The following is a 24,513-nucleotide window of genomic DNA, read 5'->3' as shown; positions in this document are numbered from 1 at the left end:
ACCCTATCGTCCCTTGTCTTCATATAGTACGTCTTACCCCTCAGGTGATGAAGGTTGTAGCACCAGTTCACATCGTGGTGAGTCAGTCTCAGCCTCATTTTCTCATTCAGGGTATCTACACACCCTAATATCCTAAATACGTTCACAGCACACTGAGTAGGAGCCAGGCGGAAATGCCTAAGGTAATTGAGAGTCACTGGCCTCATAGGGATTCTCATCCCTCCCTCTACGAAAGCGACTATCGGGATCACGACTTCACCCTCTCTCCTCCTAATGTACCACTCCCCTTCTTCACAGTACTTCAGACTCACATTATTGGGTATCCCATAGTCTATGATGAATTTGTTCATCATCTCGTCGGACTCAACCAACTTCTTAAACTTACCCATCCCCCAAGGACAATTAAAAATTCCAGAAGAAGAAAAGAAGGAATAGAACCAAGGAAAATTTTGGGTCACTGGAAGAAGAAGACTTACAGAAGTATGACGATACTCTTCAGGTAGTGTGCAAGTTGAACCAGATTCAAATCATTCGCATCAATAATTGTAAGCGCGAAAATGAGGAAACCGGGTGGTTCAAACAGGTACTTATACTCCCCCTTAGGTTCCCCAAATGTAACCGCTTGCCCATAAAAGCAGGAGATCCCCACCAAATAATTACCATCATACCGTTGAAAGTGAGAAACGTGGTGCCACCAAAATTTAATGTGGGCACACATTAAGTCTTGAAACGCCAAAAACGCGCATCGGGCAGTCGAAAAGTCGCTAGCATTAACACGAACCGAAGTGGGGCGACTCGTCTAGAGGGCCCGCAGGTATCAAAACCCTCCTCCCCGTCCGAGGGAACGTGCAGCAGGGTTTTGAGGGGCTATTGTGGGGCCCGTGGGCCTGATAGCCCCGGCCCATCGTATGGCAGGCCCAAGGCCCACGCCGAGGAATACTAACCATTCAAGGCTAAATTGGGGAAAGCTTCTTTTCCGGATCCACGCCGAGGACCTCCTCGTCCTCGGCATGACAAGGATGATTTCTGGGAAAGACCAGGCCCAAAGTAAGCTGTCACCCTCACACTTAATGCATTCACCTAACCCCTCTGGCCGCATTAATGGGGATATAACCCCTTAGCAGGGCAACATTGATCAGAGTGAACCACTTGAGTACTGATAAGGCCCCTGATGGGACGGACGGCCAGAAGAGAGGCGAATGGATGATCAACAGATGGAAGAGGGAGATAGGAAGATGAAGACTATATAAGAAAAGTAAGTAAAGTAAAAAATGGAGGGGGAAGGAAGGAGAAGAAAAGGAGCTCCTCGGCCACGGGCCGAGGAGCATCCCCCCAGTTGTAAATAAACTCTAAGTATTTTCTTTTATAAAAAAGAGTTCATGCTTGATGAACGACGGCCAGTGCCTAAACCTTTAACTCACTCTCTACAAATTTATTGTTTGGGCTTGTTGGGCTGGAAACCCATTCATACTCAGGTTCAAACGCAAATTGAGTCCCTACAATATATATATGTGGGGTCTCAGTTTGTAGCCCAAACCCAAAAGATATGGGATATGAGCCCAACAAGCTCAACACAATGAATTTGTAGAGAGTGGGTGAAAGAGCTAAACTGAGTGATCTGGGCAACGTCTCGTGCAGATTGCAAAGAATGAACAAGTATAAAAACTCACGTAAAATTCAAATAGGTTGATGTCCGAAGAGGTAAATTAGTGTTTGAAAGGCTAATACAATTATCTGAGCTACAGTCACTCTTCTTTTTTCTTCCTTCTCCTCTTTTTTTTTTCTTTTTTTGTAAGAGGACTTTTACACTTATATAGTTCTCTCCTAGACTATCCTAATCGTCCACCTCTTCTTCATCTGGACGCTCACTTGAGTATATGTCCCATCATGTATCTTCGTCGGTTCTCTATGAGTGGGGGTAGCTAAGACTGCACTGTTTAGATATCTTCTCCATATTAATGTGACTAGAAAAGTTGCTGCAGTGCATTTAATGCGGTGGTAGCAGTTTTTACTTTAGATATTTCTCTGTTCTAATCGTCTTTGTGCACGTCTGAAATTTATCTTTATCATTAGAACTGCTATGAAGTTCACTCAAAACTCCTAGGTACTTGCTTGATCGATATTCTTCATATTTGAAGAGGACACACTCCTCGAACTAAAGTCACACTCTTCGGTCTTTACTTCTTTGATCATTTCCATATATATTCCTCCCACTTGAGGTCTTTCTCAATCATTTACTCCTCTCCGAACATGCTTTAGTCTTCACATAGGGCCTTAGGCCTAATACCCAAATTTGGGCCTTTATCCCCACAATATATAAAATAATTGAAGATGTTTTTGTGTTCATTTAATACAATTTATTTCAAATTTAATTTCACTTAAATATTAAAATACAATGAAACTTTAGAAATTGTACATCCTAAAATAGATTTTTTTTTTCGATGAGATAATTACAATATACTACTAATTCCGCAATTTGAATCATTTCCCCTCTAAACTCCCAAACACTTTATACATGAGAGGGTGTAAGGCCAAATAGGCACAAATTTAGTCTTTGTTTGGATTTGGCATTTGCGTTTTCCAAGTTTGTATTTTTGGCTTTTTTTTTTTTTTTTTTCTTTTTTAAGTCCAGCGCCACAATTAGGCATATGAACAGTAACCAAGCTCAAACAGTAACTTTTTTATTATTTTTTTATTGTTTTCAGTTTTTAGTTTTCAGCAAAATAAGCGATATCCAAACTCACACTTAGTGGTCCATTCCCCCACTCCCTTTTTTTTTTTTTTAATAAATATTTTGATAATTAGGGTTAGGTATTTAAACTCTGAATATTTCATTTTGAAACATAAAAAATGTCAGTTGAACTACAAAACTTTTGACGCATTTTCTATCCTTTTAGTTCTAAATAGTGGACCATTATCTTTAAAAAAAAAAAAAAATTAGGGCATTAATTATACTTTTCTAGTGTAAGACATTAAGTGCTTCAAGCACCCCCACATTGGAATGATCATCACATATATGCTTATATATATAAGGAGACTAATAAGTTGTGACAATACAATTACACATTACGAGTCATAAAATTTATATGGTACAACTCTGCAATTATAGTCATAATAAGTATGAGATATATTTATTTCGTGCACCGGCGACCATCAAAAGTGGCAGACATGTGTGGCTGCGCAATGGCAAGTATTGGCCACACCATGCTCGCACGGAACTCTCCCTTAGATTTTATTTTATGGTTTTTGACCCCCAATATATATATATATATATATATTATATCCTACTTTGAAACACATGCATGTATAAACTTTTGTATAATGTGGACTTTTCAACTCTCTCATATTGTATTTTTAGCCAGAGTTCCTTCTAGAAAATGAAATGAGCAAAAATTAGACACGGAGTATAAGCATTATAAAACTTTGGCATGTGTTCATTGTTTATGGACTTATCCTCGGGGTAGATTTATTTTTAGGGTCAGTCCATGGCTTAGTTTCATACATTTGAAATGGGGAAGAAAAAAAATCCATTTGAAAGTGTGGCGGCTCCAATTTTTTTTTTTTTTCAAGGGGATCATTAAGAGACTTGAATTGTACAAAATCTAATAAAAAGGAAATTTATATATATATATATATACACACACACATACGCACACACGCAAATATATAAAATCTTACAATTCCCTTTTACGAGTTTTTTATTTATTTTGAAATTGTTGTATGATAATTTTATTATCAATAATGTAAACTACATCTCTTTCAAAATTTTAGTTAAATAAAATTTTCTTGGCTTTTTTTTTTTTTTTGGTAAGGGTCTAATATATTGCTAAGAGGACCAAAGTTTAAGGACAATATTTGACTACAAACTTAATTGTTGCCCAAAGTTATAACACTCACTAAACAATTTAATATGGCTACATATTGTGAAAATTTAACTGTTGAATTGTAATTTTTTGTGTTCTTAAAATACTACATGTCAAATTTCATGCTAATCAGATGTTATTTACTATTCGATCATAAACTAATTTTTTATGTATAATTTTAGACTACAAAAATTTGATATTTAAATATTTAATTGATGATATAACTATTGATTTTTAATCTTCTTGACATTTTGCATTCATGGATAATATAAGGAAAAAAATGTAATCCAATAGTGGATTTATCAAAAATTCACATCTAATAAAAAAAATTTGAGTGGAGTTGTAACCTTAGTTTATAACCAAATTTGTTGTCAAACTTTGTCCAAAGTGTATTTATATATGTTGGACCTAGAAATATTTAGGGTAGTCACAAGTTTTTTTAAAAGAGTAAAAAAATAAAAAATAAAAAAAATTTATAATTTATTTATAATAGGTTTTTTTTTCAAGGTCAGGTCACCTTGGCTTCAATGGGAGCCGCCCATGATTTGAAATAGAAATCTTATCCAAATTGAGTTGGTTTGCCAACTCCTGAGTTTTCCTTGGTGCCTGGGACCATTTATATTGAATGCAATATTTTTTCCTCAATTTTGAAAGGTCATCCTTGGTGTCGAGGCTTTATTAAATGCTCTTTTAATGTCACAAATAAGACCGTAAATAAACTAAATTGTTTATGAGCAACTTAAGTTCAATTTAAAAAAAAAAAATTATTTATATTTGTTTGTTTAGCAAACGAGCTAAGCTTAAGCCATTACTACTTTTTTTCTTTCTTTCTTTTTTGGAGTAAAAGGTAAGTTGATTAATTTTATTCAAACTAGAGAATTAAGCATGAGTACATGGGTTAGATCACAACAGATCATCCTCTATCCATACAAGAAGATCATGAGCATCAATAGCTGTTTTTGCCAATGCTTGGGCAACACCATTAATTATACTAGCTAGCTTTTGATATGGTTAAATAAGCAATGCCATTTTAAAGAACAGGCCAAAACTTTTGTTTCAAACACAATATTATCGTAGAGGGTTTAGGGAGATTCAGGTGTTAATGACTATAGCAGAGTCTCCTTCACAATGCCAATTTTCTATTTTAGCTAACAATTTTTTCAGTACACTTCCCAATAAACTCTATTATATTTCTGTTTCATTTAAATGTTACTTATTTGGTTTTTCATCCTCCACTCATTTTCTCTCCCCAACCTTATCTCTTTCTCCCTTTTAATAATAAAATAATAATTTGAAGAGTTACAATGGATATCCAAATATGTTGAGCTACCATGGCATTTCTTCTTTTGTGTTTCAAATTTTTTTTATAGAGTTTCTATCTCAACTATGGCAATTCTTCTGAATGATCAAAAAGCTAATTTGTGGGAGCAAGATTTTTGGGCTTGACTTCCACATTATCATTTCTATTCCTTTCGGGCTATAAAATGACCAAAATATTTTATTCTCGTCATTAAATTAGTTTCACTTAACTCCCATATTTTACCTCAAAATTCTAAGTCTATTTCAGCCTATTTTAACCGTTTTGTTTTATATCAGCCTATTTACAAGTACCAACCACTTCCATTTTTCTCCCTTTTTTTTTTCTTCTTTCTCTTTTTACCCCTCTTTTTCTCTACTTCTATAACTTGAAAATATATATATATATATATATATAATTGCTACTAACTCATTTATTTTTGGATATTACTACGTTCTCTTCACCTTTTTTTTTTTTTGTTTTATAAAGAACTGAGGGTATTTAGAACTCTTCAAGATAACTTATAAAGAAGAATCCTTTAGGGGTAACTCCAAGATATTGGTTAGAGGTTCTAAATCTAAGATCTTATGATTATCATGAGACCTTATAAAAAACACTAAGCCAACTCCTTAAAATTGTGATTTGGATTATGTAATAAGATTTATAATCCTTATTATAATCTTATGTAATTGGATTTTATAAGCCTGCTTAATTAGGGGTGGCAATTTGTGTTCACATATCGGATTCGTGTCGTGTCAATTTATGAGTATCCGATTATATGGGTCAACACTAACATGACATGTTTATCAAATGGATCAAGATTCCTTAACCCGAACATGACCCATTTATTAAACGATTCAATTGTGTCGACCTGTTTATCAGATTTTATCAAAATGAAAAAAAAAAATTATGAAAAAACAAATAAACAAATAGTTTTAATATAACATTCAAAACTAACAAGTACCTGCATCACAAATAATTATTTAAAATTGAAGTATATCTCAATATCACTAATAATCAAACATATTATGTCAAAGAAAGTAAATTAAACCACAACAACTAATAAGTTTAAACAAGTCAGACGAGTCAAACAGGTTTTATAGGTTGAACACTAACCTAACTCGTTTATTAAACAGATTAGTCATATTAATCCGAATATGATACGAACCCATTAAGTCTTAATCCATAACCTGCTAATTTCGTGTTGTATCGTGTCATGTCGAGTTCGCGGGTCATGTCTAATTGCCACAGCTTAATATGTAATAATAATGTTGCGAATGTTTATATATTATTTGGCTTTAAATTGATATAGGATTGAATCATATTTGTTGAAGAGTATAAAAAATCTACTGTGTGTAATACTGCAATAACATGTATGTGTATTTTTCAATTATTGTTTCAATATATTATAGTTTGACTTTCCAAGCAACAATTCATAGTTCCGCATGTGTTGGAGTTTGATATTTTGATATCATAAAACACAAATAGTTAAGAAAAGCACTTGAACTGTCATTTTTGTTGCTTCCATTCCAATATTATTTGTCGTTACATTTGTTTAAAGTGGTTTTTAAAAAAGCAATCCAACTGAGAAGACTTCTAAATAAAGGTGATAAGTGATAAAGTAACAAAGAGCCGTGTAGTAGAACCTCTCTACTATATTTTTTGAGTTTTGAGTAATGGTAGTTAATGGTAGCAACGCATTGAGTCAATTTGGCTGCAGAAAATATCATACTCACTCATTTCTTATTTAAAATCAGAAAACACAAAAACTGGTACAGACAGGGCAGTTGGGCCATCGATCTCTTTGTCTATTGTGGCATCCCTATCCCCACCAACAGTTCTTTATTTTATGTTTTTCCCTTTGTTTTTAGCTAGCTGAATCCCACCACAGAAAAGCATGTTAATTCTCCTCGTTAATGATGATGATGATGAGAGGAAGTGGCTTTCTAGAAAATATAATAATTTTCGGAGAGACAAGGAATAGTGAAAAAGCCAGGGCGAAGCCGTGTTCATATTTGTTTTCTTCTGCTACTTTGTTGCATTACGTGTTGTCCAGTCACATTTTGTGATCCGCAGTCCTTTTCTTGTCTTTTGTTGTGTGTTTAAAGTCCTTTTCTTTTGTGGTTTGGATAGAGGCAATTGAAGTGGAAGTTTTTTGATTTTAAAGGATTTGAATGGAGGAGGAAAATTAAAATTCTTTTTATTTGATGAAATTTTTATGAATGGATTCAGTTTTATCCACATATATGGATTTGAAATAACTAGGGGGTAAGATGTCACTTCAAATCTATAATATCAGCTATTTATTTTTTAGAAAAATATTTATAGCTCAAATTCTAATTTGTTGTCAAATTTATATCAAGCAATTGTTCTTGAAATTTATTGATTTTAAATCCTCAAATCCAAACATAACTTTAGGCAATTCCACACGCCCAATGCACTTGGATGGTAAATAATCCAAACCGTTCATTACCTATTTTGTTTAAAAAAATATATAAAAAATAAAAAACCAACTCTCTAGAGGATACCAATATATTACCGAATCAACCATTCAAACCTTCTCTTTGATTAACAATCTCATAACCATGAAATTGCACACATATAAAGTTGAAAAGATAAATAAAATTACAATTTTTTATTTTTAAATTGTTTGAGTTTGAGGTTATTTCTAAATTGTTTCCTCAACTTTTAAAACTTACAATTTACATACTCGAGTATTGCATTATGTCAATGTAATCCTTCAATTAATAGAGTTCATCACATTCCCACCATGACCTTAGCAAAAATAATGTTTTTCTGTTCTTACATGAAAATAGAAAATAAAATAAAAAAAACTATAAAAAGAGACGGCTAATAATAATAATTTTTAAAAAAAGCCTTTGGTTAACTTAATTAGTAAGAACTTTGACGTGAAACTATTGCTAAAAATGGTGTTTCATATTAGTGAAAGAAAGAAAGAATATAAAGAATATAGAAGTGCATGCAGATATATTTTCTTGGTTTAATTTCCCTTGAAAGAAATGCATATCTAAAGCATGAGAAAGGAATAAATGAAATCATAAAATTAAATAATAGCAAGCAATGGATTCCAATAGAGCTATTTCTCCTCCTTCACATTGGAAGAAGTTGCAGTGGAAAGCTTTGAAGTTTGAACACAAATGTCACCTACTTCCTAGGTCGAAGGATCAACTTAATTAGGTTTGTTGGTCTCATTTCTTTAGTTATGGTGCATGCACTGGCAGATACTGGGGTACTCAGGTGGGGTACTAAGTGCTAGCTAGGTGAGCTGCTAGTACTGTCTTTTCAGACCCAACTCTCTCTCTCTCTCTCTCTCTTGTTTTGGTAGGTTTTGATATTTCTTATCTAATTGCTTACCTAGACATGCATAAAAATCAAACAACCTTATCTTCCTTACCACCAACCATTTTAGTATACCAAAAAAAAAAAAAAAAAAAGGAGGAGAAACTGACATTTGAGCAAAGTTATCACCACAAACATTGATCTTATATATGGACTAAGAACATGTTGCTCTACCCAACACATATGGAATCGATTAATCAAACACCATAGCCAAGTGCCGGGAGTGATGGTTTTAGTCTTTTAGAGAGGAACACAAAAAGGCAGATTCACGTGGAGTTCATCAAAAGACGCAAACGCACTTCTCGCAATCATTTCATCTAATTGAAAACTACAACAGTACGTACTACAGGAGATTAATTTATCCGTGTTCAATGATACTAATATATATCCTAAGAGCACGTATTAATAAAACTCTTATAAATTTATTATTTTACACTTATAATACACTCTCTTTTGAATTTATGTTTTTAAGGCTATGTTTAGTTCCCGAAAAATATTTTTCAGAAAATAAATATTTTCTAAAAATGTTATTTTCGAGAAAGGAAAATATTTTCAAGTGTTTTGTTATATTATGAAAATTGTTCTAAAAAATATTTTCATGTGTTTGATAATATTCTGAAAATGCTATTTTCTACCACCACCCACACAAAACCCACCACCACACAACAGGAAAACCACCAAAACACCACCACTACAACAACAACAAAAATCAAAATCACACAAAAATCAAAATCACAGAGAGAGAGAGAGATCGGTTCGTGGGTTTCCGGCAAAGTCGAAAGCTTTGGGTTGCCGGCGTAGTCGAAGGCTCTGGGTTGAAGATCGGTGGGTTGAAGGCTCTGGCTCTAGGTTTAAGGCTCTGGGTTCGTGGCGTGATCTGGGCTCTGGGTTCGCCGACGAAGTCGAAGATTGGTTCGTGGGTTCGTGGCGCGAAAGCTCTAGGTCGCTGGTGATGGGCTCTCTCTCTCTCTTTGCGTGTGAGTCCAAAAATGGTTTGAAGTGAAAATTTTGACTGAAACTAATTTCCGGGTCAAAGCCATTAAACACACGGTCAATTGAAAATATTTTCTAGAAAATTTATTTTTCATGCGCAATTAAACACCTGCATTTACGAAAAAGCATTTTCAAAATTGATTTAAAGCCAAAACAAACACAGTCTAAAATACAGTTTAATTAGTTCACGTGGCGGGATCCACATCAGGTGCAATACCTAGGGTGGGATTCACATCAAGTACGAACACGCCACGTGAGATTCACATCAAGTGCAATACTAAATGAATGGTTGAGATTGAAAGTTGAAAAAGTAGCTTTCAATCTCAACCATTGAATAAAATATATTAAAAACAAAGTTAAAAAGCTAAAGATAAAAAGTAAAAAAAATAAAAAAAAAAATTGTGAAGGAAATGAGTGAATTGCACCAGGTGCAATACTTAGGGTATTACACTTGATGTGAATCCCACGTGGCGTGTCTGTATGCAGTAGCATAGTCAGACCCTTTTCTCAGAGGGGCAATGTGTAAAAATTTATTTGTCAGAGAAACTGCAAAAAGGAGAAGAGGGGTTTTTTCAAAACCAGGGGGACCATGGCCCCCCCGAGCCCCCCCGACCTCTTCAACCAGTACGGTACTGTAAATAATGCACAATAATAAGCATGTGATTATCATTGCTCCGTATACACTTGCATTGAGAATGGACAGCATGTTACACAAAGTAATAAATTCTCCTTTAATATATGGGCACCCACTAGTAAACAAATCGCATAGACTACACAATATAGTGACGTTGTCACCCCTCAAATTATTTGGTCAGATTTTTTTTTTTTAAAACCTGAGGATAAACTGGATAATATCCTTTGTCAAATATCATATGATTAAAATATGTATTGGAGCCACTATGGGCTAGTCAAAAGTTTTCACTTTGAACAACTCTTCTTGGATTTTCATGATTTCATCCAATTGAATATTCTTCCAACTCAAGAAATCGCCTTGATGGCCTAACGGCACTGACCCCGCCCCATCTCTTGGGTGTTTACTGGGTTGGACTCCCTCACTGATTCTTAGTAAAAAAAATCCCAACTCAGACTTCCACCAGGAACTAGGCACAATTAAGTCATTATAACCTATCTTATCTCATAATAATAATAATAACAATAATAATAATAATTTTTTACAATTCTAGTCAATTTTTTCTTTCATGTATATGAATTTCACTGACTATTATATATTAACCAAAAAAAAAAAAAACTTTAAATAGATCTAATGTTAGCTATTACAAAAGCTATAGACCATGAGGAAAAACAAGCAACAAATGGACCAAAGGCATTTAAGAGGCTGCTTGGTTGCCTGTATTCGTAACTCAATTCTCTATTTCCATAACTCAATTCTTAAAAATGGTGGAACTCATAGCAAAATGTTCGTTTGGCTGCATTAATTCTCTGTTTTCATAACTCTGTTTTCATCACTCAATTCTTTGATTTTTGAGTTGTGAGTTATGAAAACTGAAAACACATTTTGGCTGTTTTCAGTTTCCATAACTCATAACTTAATGACATTTTTGTAATTAAACACATATGAGGGACCCACTCATCATAACTCAGCTGCATCTTTTGACCAAAACAACTCTTCTTTTTTCTTTTTCTTTTTTTCCTTTCTTTCTCCTGGGTCTGGTTTTCCCATGTTCTTCCTCTCTCTCTTTTTTCCCCTTTCTTCTCTTGGATTCGGCCTCCCTGTTTTTCACTTCCCCCCCCCCTTTCTTCTCCTGGGTTTGGTCTCCCCTATTCTTCCTTCTTCTTCTTTTCCCTTCTCCTGGTTCGGTCTCCCCGGTGTTCTTCCCTTTTTTTTTTCTTCTTCTTCTTTCACTGGGTTTGGTGATCTGGGTTTTTTTTTTTTTTTTTTTTTTCACTGGGTTCGGGTGATTTGAACTTCTTTTTTTTTTTTTTTTCCTTTCTTCTTTCACTGGTTCGGGTTTGTGGGTACCGAAGAAAAAAAAAAGCTGCACCAGTGACAAGTATGGGGCCCACAAACAGTGTAAAAATATTGAGTGATGGTGCTAAACAGTCTTGGTATTTTAGAGTGATGAGTAATAAGTGATAGAAATTGAGTAATGAAAAAAATGGTGCCAAACAGCCTCTAAATCATTCCCTTCCAATATAAAATTAGTGATCAAATCCTTCTTCTTTCATTCCTTCCATAGCAAATAGAGCCTGTTTTTGCTTCCACTCATAACTAATCACTAGAATTAATAGCCTGAGACCATATGTTTAACACTTTTGCCCTATGATTTCGACAGGTCAAAAGTATCATCGTTCAATTAGTTCTAATAATTGCGTCAAACCTCAACTTTCTCATCCAAATCATCTTACAACTAATATCAACAAATAGTTAGAAATTTTGAGTTCCCTGTTGTTGGATTTTAGCACCTTACTTGGACTCATGACCTACTCGCTTCAGTCCAATGGGTCCTTGGTGGTTTTGACTAAGGTGGGTGTCGAAATTGGATCTTAAAATTCACATAAATGAGATATTTGAGCATCAAGTTTATAGTAAAAAAAAAACTTTGAAAACCCAACTCAACTAAAGTTTTTAATTCATATACCTTAATTACACGAGTTTAATTTTCATTGAGAATAAGGATTTCATCCTTACTTCTTCATATTCATTTGCTTATGACTTATGAGCAATGCACAAACACACAAAAAATTGATAACATTTTTGACACTTGCTAATGTGGCAAGTTTGTACTGATTCTCATATAGGTCCACCACTTTTTACCTACCACTAACAATCTATCACATTAATAATTGTTAAATTTATTGTGTTTATAAACTTTCTTTTGAGATAGTCTCTCTCTCTCTCTCTCTCTCTCTCTCTCTCTCTCTCTCTCTCTCTCTCTCTCTCTCTCTCTCTCTCTCTCTCTCTCGTCATTTGTTGAGTTGTCAACCCCTTAGTGCCTCGTGGTCAAATTTGTTGTGTTTATAAACTTTCTCTTTGCATATAGCTTTTTTTTCCTTTATCAAGTAATCTCTCTCTCTCCCACATTCGTCGTTTGTCGAATTGTTAACCCCTTCATGCCTTGTGTTCGTTTGTGATCACTCCAAGTAGTAGTTTTATAAAGTCATCCCTTTCTCAAGGAAACTACTCTTTCTCAGTTCCTTTTCAGCACCAAAAGACTGTGACGCTTCATCCACAACTCAATGTTGTTGTCGTTCCTCCTTTATATATTTGTATTATACTATGATGAATGTTGACTTTTGTGATTGAATTGTATTTGTAATGTATTAGGTTTGATTTTTTTCCCCCATTTTAGATCAAAGGCTCATGGATCTAATTTATTTCCATGTTGGGAAATTTGTGTTGAAAAGTAATTAACCCTTTGATATCTAACCAACCACCCAAATATTGGGGTGATCGATTTTGACCCTTCCAATGGTTGGCGGGTCTAAAGATCCCTAACCTAAAATGGTTGGATCAAATGATGGGTTTACCCCAAACCCAATTAGACTCGACCCATGAAAACCTGTAACAACAACCCACAACCATTGGTGACAATGAGGGTGTTAAAAATACAACCACCCAAAACCAACAAGAAAATTACCAAACATTACGTAAGCATAAAATGGTTAAAGAATGAAAGAAATTGCCCTAATTTTCACAGCCAAACCATGACCACCAACAACGAATGAAAAAAATCGATTGGCAACAATGGACAACGAACCAATAACCTCAAAGAATGGACCATGATGGCACTTATGCTGCTAACGACAGGTCTTCATTTCATTGGCGAATCACATGACTCAATCGCGTATAGATCGATACTTCCACAATTGTGAGATCAATAGAGAGATGTAGAAGATTTGAGAAATGGGAAAGGGGTAGGGGTTGAATGAATTTTTTTTATTTTTTTTTAATAATTTAAATGATGGAATTTCAACTAGAATTGAGCTAAAACTATTATAAGAAGTTGGTGTGTATGCTTTCTGAAAGAAAATTCAATTTGTTCCTGAAAAACGTTTTAGGCATATTGACAGAAGGCTCATAGTGCATGATTGAAGTGTGTAACTAACTTTGGAGCTTAGTAAAAGAAAAGTTTACTCAACAATTGGGGGCACCTATATAGCTGACGCTGAATAGGATACCAGATTAGAGTAAGCCACTAGGGCAGGTGCAAAAGCAAGGGGGGACTATAAGTCTATAACTGTATAATTAGGGATCCAGTTGCATTGTTTTGTTATTGTCTTTTGTTAACGGTTCCATCACTCCGTTAAGGAAGAATTTGCTGAATATTATTGTATTGGATAGCAACAAAAGCAAACAAACAAATACATCTTTAGCTAAATCATGTCTAACTGCAACAAAAAAAGTAAAAACTAATCGACTACAATAAAACAAAACCCAACCTTAATCATTGTCTCCAAACACTTGTTAACCAACCCTTTTATTATTTACGTGTTTAACTTTACAGACCAGCTTATGCTAAATGAGGTGATATTATATACATCAATGCATGTAAGCGAGATTCACTCTATGTGAGAGAAGGAATACATACATTTAATGCATGGTAAATTTTTTTACAGTAGATATTAATTAATTAGTTACATAGCTATTACGTTAGTATTGTATATGCTTTACGCCTTTACCTTTATAGTTGTTTCGCTGTTTCTTAATTTTGGGTCAATTTTAAAGTTGTTAGGTTGTTATTGGCATTTATAGAGTCCGTCCTTCGAAAATTTGTGACCTAGGTTACTCGGGAAGTCATGATACAGGTTGCTTAGAGATCATACACATGGCAAGCATCATTCTGTTTTTATCAGAACAATGAAATGAAAGCTAGCGACCTTTCGTCACTGTCACAAAATAAATATAAAGGTTTTTATTTTTTTGCAGTATTTGATTTGTCAATTGGGTGAAAAAAGAAAATATACTCCGAGTACGAGAACGATATTTCAGACCTTTTTTCCTTTTTATTTATAAGCTAGCTCTCTCAATATTTTTCTCTTTAGCGACAATATTATTTTGGATTCTTTATTTGTTTTTTCTTAATTCAGTTTATTTTCTTTTATAACTTGTGAAGTAAACCAAGTGAAAAGTTAAAAAGAGATAGCAAGCAACATAAGAAAATATTAAAAAGGACATATACTAACTAATCAACGATCGAATCTTTGAATTGCAGTTAGTTAATTAACCTTCTTTTTGAGAAGTTGAAAAGGTTATCATGCAACTTAATTAAGCTTGAAAGTAACAAAGCTTACGTTTAGGGTTTAATTAGGCATGCATAGCCTTTCCATTTCCAACTGATCATATGGTTAAACGTCCATTTCCAAGCAACTTCAGTGTTGCGATAATTGTCACTAATTCCAGTAATATTACGTGTACGTGCACTTTTTTGTCATGTTAAAGTCCGGCATGCAATGACCTATGATTAGCAACTGGGTTTATACATGTGCTTGTAAAGCATTCTCTCTCCCCTCCATCCCTTTCTATTTTTTGTTGGTAATGAGATTTTTTCGCATCTCTTTAATGAACAATATTACAAACACAAACTATTTTATAACATTTTTTATAAATTATTAATATAACAAATTATTACCGATCCTCATCTAAACTTACCTATAACATTACATTCTCACTTTCTAATAACCACCCACCACATTTTTATTTGACTTTAAACACGTTCAAGAAAGAAAACTAATCAACTTTGTTTAATTGTCTCCGTGACCATTCGAAAAGATATGGTGACAAAATGCCAATGGAATGCTGAGTACACCTATCACCTGTGGCTATAAATGACTGATGCATCAAAATTTGTCAGAAATTTGACCATAGCTACGGCCTCAATAAAGCGAATATAGGTGGATTTCAGCAGCAAGAAAAACAGGGGGTGCTGTAACTTGCCCCCATCGTTTCTTTTATTTGGAACATCATGCCCCATATACTTTCCACAAAGAATCCAGCTGGTATTGCCTTTGCATATGCATCTACGTCACACATGCTGTCACTGCAAAAATAATTTCAAGGACCTTATGCAGCACGTTAATTTCCTGCGAAACAAGGCTTCTGATCGAGAGTGTGATATTTGTGGACTTGAGGTAACAGGTACGGTCTTATTTGCATCAGGACTTTCTTTTTAATCCCCCGACATTGAGATATTTATGGCTCATTTGATTACACGTGCAAGTATAGGATAGATAGCTTTGCAGCTCAACTGACACTTCATTACAAAAATCTCGACTTACTTTTTAGCGACCAAATTAGTAGTGATAGCCAAGAAGTCACTGCTAATAAGTAGACATCAGTGACGACAACGACAAAAAAATGGGGTATACCATATAGGATAGAGATAACAACAATAACCCAATAAATGAAAAAAATTCTCTCTCATTTTCTTTCGGTGATATTATTTTCAAAGCTGCTATTTTATTTCCTCATGGTTGAGGGTTTTTTTTTTTTTTTTTGGAAATCCCTTCTGATTAAGTTTATATAATTACCAATCAATCCAACAAATATGGTTAAGTACAAATTTGATGAAAAATGTTAGGATTACAAAAAATTACATAGTTTTTGCAGCAAGTTGTGAGTGATGAAAGTATAAATTCATTACTTTTTATCTACCCCTCACAACTCATCATACTGCGAATTGTAACAAAAGTAGTGGTTTTAGCATTGTTCAAATATGTTCCCTCAGGCTCAATTGTGCCTCAGAATTTAATTTCATCTTGAATTATTTTATAAAAAAATATAATTATTGAAGTTTTTTTTTTTTTTTTTTTAATTTGTATATCTTTTGCTTCAGTAAATGAATTACAATCATTGACATGGAAAACGTTTTAGTGCACATGTCTATATAGTACTCATATGAGACGTTTTAAACTATATGATGCCATCACGGAACACGATTTGGGGATTACGTATTACAAATCTTTTCTATTTTTTTTAGTATTATAATCCACGTGTTCTCTTATATTTGTGATTTTATGACGCCAGCATATGAATTAATACGTAAGCATGATAAAGAAATATGATATTTGAATTTGGAAAGCCAATACAACTCGCCAATCCAAGTTTTCCTCTGGTTATATATGTTGGAATCAAATGGTTCTAGCCTTGACTTGGAGTGCCCTTTGTGTTGCAGAGAGATTACTTATGTGCCAAGAGATTGAGATTGTAGATTCTCATGTCACTTTGCAATGTTTCTTCCCTAAACCTGTTCTTGACTGGCTTATAAAGAATGGTTCAACTACCGTGTTAAGAATGCACGTGTAAGTAAGATTTTGCATGAAATAATATTGATAAGAGTGAGTGGTTAATATAATATAATTAGATTCAAATTCACAAACTTAAGCTTTGTGCAAAGATAAATGTTAGGAAAGTTGTTAACTCTTTGGAATCCAACGCAATACTCTGTATTAGTTTATGAAGATCTTTATAGACTAATTCAGCGTATTGAGTTGGATTTCGCATCTCTCTCCTTCACCATCTACCTATCAAAAAACAAAATAAATAGAAATGCACGACAAGTGGGGTTGTAGACAGGTATGAGACTTTTTAATCAATTGTACACCTCCTCTAGATGAATCCTTTTGTTTTAGCACTAATTAAATAACTATGATGTTTTGACTACTCATTTAATTCATAATTGGAATACACCCAAGCTGATTGAAACAGTGGTAGCAAGATGGCCAATTTAGTTTGCTAGAGAGGTTGGAATCAATGAGTGAGACTGAGATTGAAAGGGGACTCTGACAAATTTTCAAGCATTTAATGACCCTCAGCCTTGGCACTCCACATCATCCAGAGTCTCAACATCTTCCTCAAATGCTTTGGTAGGGTATTTCAAAAACTTATTTTTAGTTTTTAAACAATATTACACATATTTTTATATACTTTTTCACCCATACGTATTTCAAAAAATTACAAACAATACTATTCAAACTCCTCTACTAAACATGCCCTAAATTGCATTGCTTTAGACATATATTAGAAGATAATGTCATGGTCCATGGCTTAGATAACGAATGCTTTAGAATGCAAATCCTTTGTAACCTGGTTAGACACAATATTGTCACTAAGAAATAGGGCAGCAAAAGTTGAATATTGAAAATTTCGGTAGCAAAAAAAAGAGTCTTTTTCTAAGTTGAGCCTGAACTATTTGAAAACAGATTGGACGTACAACATAAAATTCAGGAAAAATAAAATATTTGCCTCAAATACCCCATCCTTTTGTAGGGCTATAAATAAATTAAGTCATCCTTAAATAATATGGATTTGACTCAATAAAAAGGTTGTTTATATTTGTTAGTTTATAAACAAGTCAAGTTTAAACCCTAATTTAATGCTTGTTTAATACACGAGTCAAGCCCAATAAGAAAAAAAATGTTTATGAATAACTCATGAACAATAGAGCTCAACAAAAAACAAGTCGAGCTTAAGCTTTTTTATGGTCTTGATATAGGCTTTATAAATAAACTTATATATTACTAAGGTTGCATTTAGCATTGACTTAAAAAGTCATATTTTTTTACTATTTATCTTATTTCTGCTACTATTCAACTTATTTTCGCTACTATTTATAGGTCTTATTGCACTTTTTGGTACTATTTATAGGTCATATTGTACTATTTTAGCTAAGGTTGTCAAAATTGGGATCCTACATAGGATTGTGAGAGGTATGTAGGATTATAGATCGTAGAATCGAATCGTGGATTGTAAGATCCTATCTATTTTCAGATTTTAAGTAAAAAACCTATTGATAATGATTTTGTATGTTATATAATCACTTAAAATATGAATCCATTCATTAAAAACAAATTGTATCATAAAATGTAATTTGCACGCACTACATCGTTTTTATGTCATTCTAATGAAACAAAATATATTTAACTTTTGACATAATATATCTAAAAAGTTTAGTATATGTTTAATTAGCAACTACGTACCAAAATATTATTTACACATATGGAAAATATTTTCCAAATTCTAAGTTTTAAATCCAAAATAAGTTAGGCTAGTTAGCATATAAAAACTAACTAACTACAAATTTACAATATGTAATCCAAAAGAGAATTGTCAATCTAAGTTAAACTAGCTAATTATAAATATGAAATCCAAAAGAGAATTATGATTCTAAGGTTCTTCTAATCTAATCACTGTCATTGTCATATCCTATTTCATCATCTATATCTTTCCTAGTATCAACATCTAAAACGTTAAACTTAAGTACTATAGGTTTTTTTTGAGATTTTATGTTGTCATAGGGGTAAATTTGGGATTTCAATTCATTATTGGGCTTTTGATAACCCGTTGGGCTTGTGGGTTTAGGTGGATTATTTTACCCAAATGAGTCTCACTTAAAAAAAAAAAGAAAAAAAAAATCAAGCCAAATGGTAGGATCGGTAAGATCCCATATAATCCTACGATCCTATACGAACTTACACGATCCTACGTACGATCCTATCATTTTTGCAATTCTGCTATGATTTTAAACTTTTTGGTGAGGTGGATCGTAAAATCGTGCGATTTTACGATCCAGATCACGATTTTGACAACCATGATTTCAGCTTTATTTACAATACTTTCAGCAAAAAGTTTTCAGTTTTAGCTAAATAAGCTGTTCCTAAATAAACTTTAAGGGTCTGTTTAGATACCGCTTATTGTTGAAAACTAAAAACTTATTACTGAAAATACTGTTGCAAAATAATTTTTAAACTATGAATAGTGCCAGTGGGACTTAGTTTTAAAGTTACATTTGCGTTTTTCCATACTTGTTGGTCCGTAAACAGTGCGCGGGACCCAAGGAAAAACGAAAAACGTAAAACGCGTACTGTGTTTGCTATGCATACGCACACTAAGAGCATCTCCAGCAGTTTCTCTAAATTTTTGTACTGTTTGGAGAATGAACAGTTACATTTAGCTTTTACCTACCTACTTTTTCAAATACACTTCCAATAGATTTTCTATCACATTCTCTATCTCATTTAAATATTATTTATTCATTTTTTAATCATCATTTTTTTTTAACAACTATATTTTTCAAAGAGAAGTGTTATGTTCATAATATTTTACGCACTACTTTTATAACAAAATTTATGTGGAAAGTTGTTACTAGTTCTAATTTGAATCCATCATTGAAATTATTTTTTTACTCGCCAATATTAACTAATAACAATTTGTTACTTAAAATTTATTGTGAAAATATTGTAAAAATATTGTTGGAGTATTTTTCAATTAGGATTTTTTATTTTTTATATTATTTTTCTTCCTTTCATTTCATTTTCATCCACATTTTATTTCTTTATTTCTTTTTTCTTTATTCTTGTTTTTCTCCTCCACACAAATGTCAAGCCCCCCTTCTTTTATTTTCTTTTTTACCTCAAGAACATTCTAGCATCTCACATTTGCTTCACATGAGAGAGAGAGAGAGAGAGAGAGAGAGAGAGAGAGAGAGAGGCTTGGGCCTCCACCGCATCTCCAGCATCTCCATCGCTACTCTAGCATCTCCACCGCCGCTTGTCGTCCTCCCCACCACTAGGCTGGGTTAGATCGGCTTGTTCTTTTTTTTTTTTTTTTTCATATTTGCTTGTTCTGATTCAACTTTATTGTAAGAATTGGATTTTTTTTTTTTTTTTTTTTTGTGTTTGGATTAATTCTTTTGCTCATGAATAGGTCTCTCTCTTTTTTTTTTTTTTTTGATTTCATTTGGTTTATGAGAAAAAAAGAAGCAACAACAAGAGATAGAATGAGAGAATGAGAGAGAAAAAAAAAAGCAATGGAGAGAATGAGAGACAAAAAGAAATCCGGAGGAGAGAGAAATAATTGATATAATAAGTAGTTGGTATAATATTTTAATCTAAGAAATTCATTTGCTAATGAATAGTAGCCCATCAGACTTGATGGGCTACTATTCATAAACTAAAAAAATTTTCAAGTATAGAGAATTTGTTGGAGTCTATTTTTATGGTCTCATTCTCTATTATAGAGAATATTTGACTTTTACATAGACCATTGAAGATGCTCTAAGTCTTTAATTAATTGAGAGTTAGCCCACTAGTCCAAACCAAATAAGGCTGATAATATGCTTAATATAGAATATAATTGTGTTGGATCTCGAGTTCATATTGAGCTTGACCTTGGTTGATCTTAACTAATAAATCAAGCCAAGTTAAGTCAGGCTTAGGTTTTGGACTTTCTGATGAGATTTTTTTTTTTTTAAGGCTTAAAAGGGAAATTTTATTGAAGATAAAGAAATAGATAAACAAGCAAACAGAGTTCCAACAACAAAACAAGAATGACTAGGCTCTTGATTTTAGACAATAAGTGTGCATTTGGATTGTGATGGAAAATTAAAACTATTTTACTATTCAGTTTATTTTTACTACTATTTATGAACTTCATTGCACTTTTTAATACTATTCATGAGTCTCACTGTACTATTTTAACTAACTTTTACTTTTATCTACAATACTTTTAGCAATAAGTTTTCAGTTTCAGTAAAATAAACGATATCCAAATATACTCTAAATCTAAAAAAAACAAAACAAAACACACAATAAACTACAAAAAACAACTTTTTGACGAGTTTGAGAACGAACATTTTTTTTAGACTTGGTTCAAGCACGAACCAATATTACCCATTTTATTTTTGTTGACGAGTTTAACTTGAGCATTTAATACTAAAAAAAAGCTCAACTTGTTTACCGTCGGAGACGCATGTTGAAAGAAGAGACGTGATGTACGGATAAAAATAAATGCACGTGGCTGAATCTCCACATATTACAATGGGTGTGACACAGAAGATGCCTTCACTAATTGACTTAATTCTTTTGAGCACGAGTTTTAAATGCTATTGTTTTATTTCAGCTTTTTATTTATTTATTTCAATATTTTATTTTCCATAGTTTTCTTTGTAGTGGAAACAGAGAATCTTTCTGATGAGATTTTTTTTTTTTTTTAGGCTTAAAAGGGAAACTTTATTGAAGATAAAGAAATAGATAAACAAGCAAACAGAGTTCCAACAACAAAACAAGAGTGACTAGGCTCTTGATTTTAGACAATAAGTGTGCATTTGGATTGTGATGGAAAATTAAAACTATTTTACTATTCAGTTTATTTTTACTACTATTTATGAACCTCGTTGCACTTTTTAATACTATTCATGAGTCTCACTGTACTATTTTAACTAACTTTTATTTTTATCTATAATACTTTTAGCAATAAGTTTTCAGTTTCAACAAAATAAACGATATCTAAACATACTCTAAATCTTAAAAAAACAAAACAAAACACACAATAAACTACAAAAAACAACTTTTTGACGAGTTTGAGCACAAACATTTTTTTTAGACTTGGTTCAAGCACGAACCAATATTACACATTTTATTTTTGTTGACGAGTTTAACTTGAGCATTTAATACTAAAAAAAAGCTCAACTTGTTTACCGTCGGAGACGCATGTTGAAAGAAGAGACGTGATGTACGGATAAAAATAAATGCACGTGGCTGAATCTCCACATATTACAATGGGTGTGACACAGAAGATGCCTTCACTAATTGACTTAATTCTTTTGAGCACGAGTTTTAAATGCTATTGTTTTATTTCAGCTTTTTATTTATTTATTTCAATATTTTATTTTCCATAGTTTTCTTTGTAGTGGAAACAGAGAAGCCACTGAACTTAAATCACTGTTCTAACAAATATAAAACTCAGGCATCCAATGCACAACAGCTCCAATTGCTCTTTTGTCCCTCTCAGTCTAGTTTCTTCTCTTTCTTTCCTTTTTTTTAATCTTCAACCATCAATGGAGATTGAAACTTCCTGGTTCTTGCAGTTTCTTAATGCCTGCTTTTACTTTCTTGCACTTTGTTTTCTTATCTTTCCTCCCTTGCTATACTTAGCTAGACTAAAGCCTTGGTGCAACTGTGAAATATGCCATACTTATCTCACGTCAAGTTGGTCCAAACAATTTGATAACCTTTGTGATTGGTATGCTCATCTTCTAAAAAACTCTCCTGGCAAAACCATCCACATACATGTTATTGGAAACACAATCACAGCCAACCCAAATAACGTTGAGTACATGCTTAAAACAAGGTTTGAAAATTACCCAAAAGGCAAACCCTTTTCCATGATCTTAGGTGACTTTCTGGGTCGAGGTATATTCAACGTGGACGGTGACTTATGGAGGTTCCAAAGAAAGATGGCGAGTCTAGAGCTCAACAAGTACTCCATAAGATCGTTTGCGTTCGAGATTGTCAATTACGAGATCAAAACCCGGCTTGTCCCACTTTTATCCTTAGTTGAAAGCAAAAAAGATGGGGTTTTGGATTTACAGGACGTGTTTAGAAGATTCTCCTTTGATTGTATATGCCGATTCTCATTTGGGTTAGACCCCAGGTGCCTAGAGTTGTCACTACCCATGTCTGAATTTGCTGATTCCTTTGACCTTGCATCGAAATTGTCAGCAGAGAGAGCCATGACTGTGTCCCCACTTGTATGGAAGATCAAAAGGGTGTTCAACATAGGTAGTGAGAAGAAATTAAAGGAAGCTGTTAGCATGATCAATGTTTTGGCACAAGAAGTCATAAGGCAAAAGCGCAAAATGGAATATTTAACTCATAAAGACCTTTTGTCAAGGTTCATGAGTAGTGTTGACGATGATACATATTTGAGAGACATCGTTATAAGCTTCTTATTAGCTGGGCGTGACACGGTTGCATCAGCCTTGACTAGCTTGTTTTGGCTTTTGGCAAAGCACCCACACGTGGAGTCAGCGATCATGGCTGAGGCAGACCGAGTCATCGGAGCAAATAAGGAGCTCACAAGGTTTGAGGAGCTACGAGATCTTCATTATTTACAAGCAGCAGTGTATGAGAGTATGAGACTCTATCCTCCTATACAGTTTGATTCAAAGTTTTGTCAAAAAGATGATGTCCTCCCCGATGGGTCTTTTGTGAGGACAGGCACTAGGGTTACCTATCATCCTTACGCAATGGGTCGGATTGAAGAAATTTGGGGTTTTGATTGCTTAGAATTCAAGCCAGAAAGATGGTTGAAAGATGGTATGTTTTTTCCAGAAAACCCTTTTAAGTACCCAGTTTTTCAAGCTGGACTCAGGGTCTGTTTGGGAAAAGAAATGGCTCTAGTGGAGCTCAAATGTGTAGCCCTTTCATTGCTTCGAAAATTCCACATCGACTTAGCTACACCGAGCCACACCCCACGGTTCTCTCCTGGGCTCACAGCCTCATTTAGTGGCGGATTACAGGTTTTGGTACGAGAAAGAGAAACACCTTTGTAATTCATAAATGTCCTTAGCCCCATTCTTCAAGATTGTTGTTATTATGGTGAATATTATTGGTGCCATTCCTAGCCATATGTGCACCAATGAAATTGTGCAGGCTGTACTGAATTTAGAGGAATGTGACGTGTGATTTGATAGTCTACATAGGCTTGCACATACCAGAATGTCTGGTTGGTGTCGGTAGGATTTTTATCCTGAAGGATGTACATTATGATTATGTAGCTGGTGTTTTTTGACTGTGCAGATAGACATTCCTTCGTGGAATGTTGGATGTTCTGCCAGTTATTTTAGCGCACTCCTTATATATATATAAAGCTCCAATTAACTTTGGACTCTTCTATTTGTGTGCAAGATTAATGTGATGTACCAAAGCAAGTAGCTTCTTTGATTCTTGTATTGCTTTATTGTTTGGAACTTTATTCTTATGGCTTATATGTGTATTTTTATATATTGCAACACCAAGTTTGACTTAAAACCCTAACAAAGCAGGCTCAACATGGTTTTCTCTTAAGTTTCAACCTCTCACTTATCAAGAGAACTCAGTTAACAAGTGGGTTTTATGACCTCGTTTTAATGTAAAATAATATACTTCTTGCTGGAATTAAAGTAAGGTAATTCATTTTTAAAAAAAATAGAAATGAACCTTAAATTTACCTTATCCTAAAATCTTATACTTTTTGGAACTAATATTTATAACAGTAAAAAC

The 24,513-nt window shown here is 33.6% G+C and overlaps 1 protein-coding gene across 1 annotated transcript; it reads left to right on the top strand.

The window, feature by feature from the left end:
• Positions 1–22,173: 22,173 nt before the first annotated feature.
• On the top strand, positions 22,174–24,141 carry LOC112032072 (cytochrome P450 94C1). The gene has a single exon (XM_024064775.2). The coding sequence runs from the start codon at positions 22,224–22,226 to the stop codon at positions 23,802–23,804; it is 1,581 nt and encodes a 526-aa protein (XP_023920543.2). The 5' UTR covers positions 22,174–22,223; the 3' UTR covers positions 23,805–24,141.
• The last annotated feature ends 372 nt before the right edge of the window (positions 24,142–24,513 follow it).

This window comes from Quercus suber, unplaced genomic scaffold (assembly GCF_002906115.3).
Source record: "Quercus suber isolate HL8 unplaced genomic scaffold, Cork oak 2.0 scaffold_693, whole genome shotgun sequence".
In the NCBI taxonomy this organism is placed as follows: Eukaryota; Viridiplantae; Streptophyta; class Magnoliopsida; order Fagales; family Fagaceae; genus Quercus; species Quercus suber.
Note: the sequence above shows the minus strand (reverse complement) of the source record. Positions and strands in the feature narration are given on the sequence as shown.

What these genes read in the sequence shown, in the direction of transcription:
- LOC112032072 (XM_024064775.2), top strand. Translation starts at nt 22,224, where the DNA reads ATGCACAACAGCTCCAATTGCTCTTTTGTCCCTCTCAGTCTAGTTTCT.